The sequence below is a fragment of the Plasmodium fragile genome (assembly GCF_000956335.1).
Source record: "Plasmodium fragile strain nilgiri unplaced genomic scaffold supercont1.27, whole genome shotgun sequence".
NCBI lineage: Eukaryota > Apicomplexa > Aconoidasida > Haemosporida > Plasmodiidae > Plasmodium > Plasmodium fragile.
Genome location: NW_012192607.1, coordinates 245,558 through 252,188, shown reverse-complemented (window position 1 = coordinate 252,188; position 6,631 = coordinate 245,558). Strand labels below are relative to the sequence as shown.

At 41.6% G+C, this 6,631-nt stretch overlaps 3 protein-coding genes across 3 annotated transcripts in view; 1 reads left to right on the top strand and 2 right to left on the bottom strand.

Moving 5' to 3' along the window:
* Positions 1 to 227: 227 nt before the first annotated feature.
* AK88_02704 (uncharacterized protein) lies at positions 228 to 605 on the bottom strand (the record flags this gene model as incomplete). The annotated part of the gene is made up of 1 exon (XM_012480329.1): positions 228 to 605. The coding sequence occupies one exon, from the start codon at positions 603 to 605 to the stop codon at positions 228 to 230; it is 378 nt and encodes a 125-aa protein (XP_012335752.1).
* Positions 606 to 1,399: 794 nt separating this feature from the next.
* On the bottom strand, positions 1,400 to 3,571 carry AK88_02703 (uncharacterized protein; the record flags this gene model as incomplete). The annotated part of the gene is made up of 1 exon (XM_012480328.1): positions 1,400 to 3,571. The coding sequence occupies one exon, from the start codon at positions 3,569 to 3,571 to the stop codon at positions 1,400 to 1,402; it is 2,172 nt and encodes a 723-aa protein (XP_012335751.1).
* A 2,473-nt stretch (positions 3,572 to 6,044) lies between these two features.
* The window catches only part of AK88_02702 (uncharacterized protein), a gene marked incomplete at both ends in the record, with an annotated part of 6,789 nt that continues 6,202 nt past the window's right edge, over positions 6,045 to 6,631 (top strand). The window contains one exon of the mRNA XM_012480327.1: positions 6,045 to 6,573. Coding sequence (XP_012335750.1) covers positions 6,045 to 6,573 — 529 coding nt within the window. The remainder of the gene's footprint in view (positions 6,574 to 6,631) is intronic.

The following is a 6,631-nucleotide window of genomic DNA, read 5'->3' as shown; positions in this document are numbered from 1 at the left end:
AAAAAAAAAAAAAAAGGGAAATGGAAAAAATTCCACAACATTAGCAAATATACTGGGAGGTAGACGTTACATTGAGGTGTTTCCATGTGTCACGGAAATGGACACACGCATAAACGTGGGTGTTCTTTTATGTTCCCTCATCAGTGAAACAACCATTTAGTAGTTATTTTGAAACAAGGGAAAATATGCCTCAGCGTATTCTCTTTAGTGTGCATAGGTATACTCATTCACATTGAGATCATTTTTTTTTTTTTCTCTCTCTTCTGTTCTCGTTTCACCTTTCCGTAGAGGAACATAAGGGCCAACTCGCCATAGCTCTTCATCGGTTTTTCTAACTCCCACAACCATTTCGGGTATGCATGGTCAGGCAAAATTTCATGGTCCTTCTCGACTGTATTGTAAATGTTAAAGATGTGTGCCTTCTGTTCCTCTTTACTGTCCGTGGTCTCTGCAGCCCGACTATCTTTTTTATCTTGTCCCTTTTTCCCTGGCTTGACCTTTGGGGCGAGCAAGCCTTGACTTAAGAAAAGGCTTCTCGAATGGATGGGAAAGGCGGTGGGTCTCCGGGGGCACTCCACAACTGCCCTCTTCAAACAGTGCATCATTGTGTGGTTGGTGTGGCAGCGGGGGTGTTTATTAGCAGATGCGGCGTCATGGTTATGTCAACCGGAGGGTCAGTTAAACGTCGTGTCGTCGCTCTGCCATTTCTCGTCGCTTTTATCGTTTCGCTCAATTTTCCCTGAATAGTTGACAATTTTTTTTTTTTGAGATGGTGCAAATATATATACCCACCACACCTGTCGCGCTTAGGCAAACTGGTCATAACATGGAGAGGCGATATTTTTTTTTTGTTTTTGCAATATTGCTACATAATACACCTGCACATGCTCTATTGAACAGCTTCCGTACAGGGGAATTCACATTCAGAAAATTATTTCCATTGGCTATAATTCGTTTGGCAAAAAAGAAGAGCTTTTTTTTTTTTTTTATTCACTCCCCCTTTTTGCAGTGTCAGTTGACGAGAGGGAATGACCTCCCTTATTTTCCATCACATAAGCATGCAAAAAAAAAAAAGAAAAAAAAGAAACATGCATGGGAACACACTGCCAAGTTTGCTCATGAGTTGTAATCTGGACCCCTTCAGTTGGTTTCCCCCCCTATTTAGGAATACTCGATTCATCTTCTTTTTTTGAGGGTGTGTCCCTCCAAGAGCATCCATTCGCAGTGGTACGCTGCTGGTGATGGAACTGCCTGAATGTGCGCACTTCTGTCCCATGCCACACTGTGATCGCCTGTCGACCCCCTGACGTGGCACAGGCTTAGCTAGGAAGCAGTTGCACACAAAGGAACGGGGGGGAGGACACACGGGCGGGAAAGGATGACAAGGAGGAGATGTTTGCTACTGGGAGACCTCACAGGGAAGCTCCTCAGTGGGGAATTCATCACAGGGCAACTCCTCACAGGGGAATTCATCGCAGGGGTACTTTTCATCGGGGTAATTCTCACCGGGGTTATGTTCACCGAGGTGCTTCTCCCCTGGTGACCCCGTGCCTAACATCGTCGCCGGCAAGAGGCGCGCGAGGTAATCCACTTTCTGCTTCTCAGTGGGCAAGCTGTTCCACACCTTGTGCGAAATGTGAATGAGCCTAAACCCCATGTGCTGCAAAAACTTGTGCCTCCATTCTGCCAAGGCTGTTAGTTTTTCATAGTTGAGATAATATTGGAAGGGGGCATTAACCTCAATAATATAATTTGAGCGGGGGTGATATATGTCTACTATGAATGGTCCACAGGCAACTGAATTCAAGTGCTCGATTTTTATCAGCGTGAGGACGTCACTGATTTCTTTGTGTAACATGCTTGTGAACCCTCCGCGTATTTTGTCTCCTATTTTGGGGCCTTCGTGGGAGTTTCCGTCTCTCTCCTCATCACTGCTACATTCGTCACTCTCCTCATCACTGCTGCAATCGTCACTGTCCTCACCACTGCTGCTCCCGTCACTGTCCTCACCACTGCTGCATGAGCGGCTCTCCTTACCGCGGATCTCTTTCCAGTTGGCACCGCGCGAGTAGCGCCAAAGAAAAGCCCTCTGCTCCGCCGTCAACCTATCGCACAAGGACGGGCAAAATAGAGTAACGTACAGATGCAACACCTGCAGGTGCCGCGTGTAATAATTAAAATATTCTTTGTAAAAGGTGGCAAGAGAAATGAATTTCAAAATCATTTCCTCCGTGAAGAATTCCAAAAAGGTGATGGCCTTGATGGCCTTTAAATTTTTCCCTGAAAAATTAGCTAGCCGTTCACAAAGCGTAATTTGCAAAGACTTACTATACACACTGTTTGCCAACCCTAGCTTACTAATCGAGTTGGCCGATTTGACCAGGAAGTTATTTCGGAGGATGGGCCAGCACAAGGTCATATTTTTTAGCGCATAGATTAATTGGAAATCGGACCATTTTAATCTAGAGCATCCTTGAAAAAGATACACATAATGTTTTGGCTTCATAAGATTTTCTCGTTTGAAAATTTCACACAAAATTTCGCTTATCATTTTTTTATTGTTAACCTTAACAGATGCAATGGTTTGTAAGTATCGGAGAAGACTCCGTACATGTACCTTGCTGGACAGGTTCAAAACTCGGTTCATAAAAGCTAGCCATAATTCCACATCCACAACTTTCCCCTTCCTAACCAGCTTAGCTTCGTTCATCATTAAAAACCTAAGTTCCCTTGCCTTCACGGTGCTCAAGGTAGGGATATCAGGGGAACGATACGTATCATGAAACCAATATTTTTTTGGGCTAATGCGAATTTTTTTTTCTCTTTTTTGGTCTCCATCCATGGCAGGTATACTCTCGTCGAGCAGTTTGCCACTAACACTGTTCCCCTTTTTTCGCATTTCACTAAGTAATTTTTGTTCACTTTCATTTAACTTTTTCTTGTCGATTTGGTCCAGTTCTCTTTCCCTGTCTCTTATAAAAGATTTGTAAAAACAATGTTCCTTCATTCCATACACACCTTTTTTTTCAAAGGGACTTGGCATGTACCAAAATGTATTCATTTCGTTTTTTTTCCTTTCCTTCTCATCGTCTTTGTAATCTTTTATATCTATTTGTATCCCCTTGTTCGTTCCCCCACCTTTGCCGCTACGCAGCAGGTGCTTTAGCTGTAACTTGTCATCGTTAGGGGTGCGTCCACTGCTATCCCTGTTTTTCAACAACTTCTTATACTCATGGGGTTTTAAATGCTTTTTTCCCTTTCGGGTTGTCTCCGCTAGGATGCGTCTATATGCACTGTGTGCATCCCCAGGTTTGGCTTCTTCATGTTTTACCTCACCTCGCCCCGCTTCAGCCCCTGCATGGGCAGACTCCCCTCTCTGCGGTACAGTTTTGCGCGGCAAGGTTTCGTGTGGCACGGTTTTGTGCTGCACGACGAAGTCTTGCTCCTGTTTCAGGTACGATTTCTCAACCCTAGGTAACATCCATTTTTTATTCCGCTTTATCCAGCTTCTCCTCTTGTTAAGTTTGTTTCTCGCTAGCTTGCTTATAAATCTTACATCTGTAAAAAACATAGTACCATACCCCTTCTGCAAACTTTGTGAGATTTTGTTGCTGCTGCGTTACTTTGTGTAGAACGAAACGGGACGGCGTCAGAAGGGCATTTTTATATGGACACCTTTTGATAATGCTTGGTCTCCACAAAAGAGGAGCACGCGTTTGTGAGGTTTTTTTCTTTTCTTTTCTTTTTTTTTTTCCCTAGTGTCGCATATGTCCCATCGCGTTTGAGTGATGTGGCTTCTACCGCCTACGGAAGGCGTATTTTTTTTTTTTTGCCCTGGGAATACTTTTTTCACCTGGTGGTAATGAGGCCCATTTATATATCTGCATGCTTGTATGAAGCCCCCGCGTCGTAGAGGGCAAAAGTACGCCCCGTGCACCTTTTGCTGTAGAGTGTATGCAATAATATAACCTTTGGTGGCTTTCCCATTCTATGTATGGGCCACGCGCTGTCGATCCATCCTTTTGCCGCGCCCCACGTATCTTCCTTGCATATATTACTTTATCCTTATAGGGGCTAGGTGTCCCCAACGTTTAACGTACTTTTTTTTTTTTTTTTGCGGCGGAAATACGTGTTTGGGTGCCGTTCGAGTTTCTATATTTCCATTTTTACTCAATTGCGGGAAAGCACCTGATTGCGAAGATAGTGTATTTTCCCAATATAAAATTGTACTCTAATTTGTTTGCTCCAATTCCCTTCAAAAAAAAAAAAAAAAAAAAAAAAAAAGAATATTCTTACTTTTGCAATACCTCGCTCACATGACATGCAATATATTTTTTAATCTGCATTTTTTTGTTTGTTTCCATGACAAATACACCTGCATGAGTTTTCTCTTTTGTAGATTTACCTTTTAAGGAAATTTTTTTTTTTCATTCCTTTTTTTTTAGAACATTTTTAGCAACCATTTGACAATATAAAAGGAGAAAAAAGAACGCATTGTAGAAGAAAAAATCACCGTAAGATTAAGTTACCGTAATGGTTACATATAATCATCTGGTGAACGAACAATGCAAACTTGGTTTTCCCCCTTTTGTAATGCATTACAATAATTTATTATATGTTCGAATTTATCTGAACAGGTCATATTTTTTTTTTTTTTTTTTTTTTTTGCAAATAGCTGTTCGTGTGATTTGCGTTTAAATAAAAAGCTACCTGATTAGGCGTTCATGCGTTTATTGCAAGCTCGCATCCATTACGTGGTTAGCCACGTTTCCATTCTGTGACTTTTCCCCACTGGGGGTACACGTAAGAGAACGGGCACGCCGCATAGCTACGTATATATGCCTTTATATGTATACATATACACGTGACATGTACGCCGCCTCATCGAGACATGCGCGCTGTTGCATTTGCCATACCCATAGAGATGGAGAGAACGACATCTGCAGGAGTTTTCTCTCCCGTCAGCGCTACATGCCCAACCGCAAAAGTGGTTAGTGGCATGCTTGTGTTTATATATGACCAGAGTAAATCCCGCACAGTTGTGTGAATTTCTCTGAATTTATTTCGTTCCTTTTGTTCGCTTTGTTCCATTTTTGTTTCATCCCGCCGTGCGTCTTTTCAGCACATTTTACCTTGTATGCCCATTTTGTTCCATTCTGTTGTGTGTTTTCATTTTGAATTTCACCTGAACGCATCAGGCATTTATGAGAAAAAAAAAAAAAAACTAGCAATTAAAGTAGCATATGCTGAAGTTTATTTTTTACACCCAACCGGACGCACATTAAGCCAAATTGCAAAAGAGGAGCATGTAGGCATATGCGCGGTCCTTGGATGATAAATTTAAGTCTTTGAGCACTCCCGTGTACATTTGCATATGTGCTTTGCATGTTCGTGTTCCCTTGCATACCATAGTTTACGTGCCATCGCATTACGTACCACCAGTTGTGTACCTTCTCATATGTATACATTCACGTTTTTCCATCCCCTACCCATTTTGCCAACACGCGTATACGCAACACAAGGCCAAAAAAAAAAAAAAAAAAAAAAACGGGTTTTCGCCTCCTAAATTGTAAATTATATCCTACCGCGCTAATATCATTAGCATTATGCGTTTCCATTAATTTTTTTTTTTTTTTTTTATGTACATTGTATGTGTTGAAAAAATGAAAAAAAAATAATGTGCCCTTTCCATATCCCTTATCACCTGTTTTTTTGTCTTAAAGAAAAAAAAAAAAAAAAAAAGAAAACCCCCCCTTCATGTACATATTTGATTGTTCAGTTGATTACGGGCACCTAAGTAGTTCGTCCCTGGTCTCGTGTCACTGATTATAACCCCACTGGGTTTTCACCAACTAATTGCGCATAGTGTGATTTCCCCCTTTTTTTTTTTCCCCTTCCCGCCGCGTGTGTACCATTTAACGAGTACACAGATATATCTTCCTTTAACCAGATGATATAGCGGAGTTTTTTTTTTTTTTTTTTAACTTTTCCCCTGACCTAAGTTTCATTCCATTAATGTTAATTTATTTTATTTTTTCGTAGAAATGAATATATTTACCAGATGTGTATTTTTGTATTCATTCATCATAGTATTTGTAATTTGCACAAATGATAATAACCAATCCAATAACACCAATGAAGGGGGGGGGAACGACAAACCAGGGAAGGGTGGCTTCGACTTTAGCCAACTCGGGGACATTCTGAATTCCCTGAACGGGAAAGGAGGTAAAGGTGGAAACGCAAATAATAATAATAACGGCAACCTGGACATGTTAAATAATCTTTTAAACCAGAAAGGCTCATCGTCTGGAGGAGGAGGAGGTCTGGAGAATCTTATGAACCTTTTTAATACCGTCAATAATAAGGGAGGTGGAAATGCAAATTTAAATAATTTAGATATGGGAAAAATGATGGACATGCTCAAGCAGTTCGGTGGAGCCGCCAACAGTGGTGCGCAGGGGGGTGGAAAAGGCACCGGTGCAGATGGACAGAAAGTTAACCCTATGGAATCTGTTGGAAATTTGCTAAACATGTTGAATGCCGGTGGCAACAAGGGAGGCGATGGGAAGGGAGGTAATCCAATGGAGCACCTAACCAGTCTACTAGGCAATCTAGGAGCGAACAAGGGAGG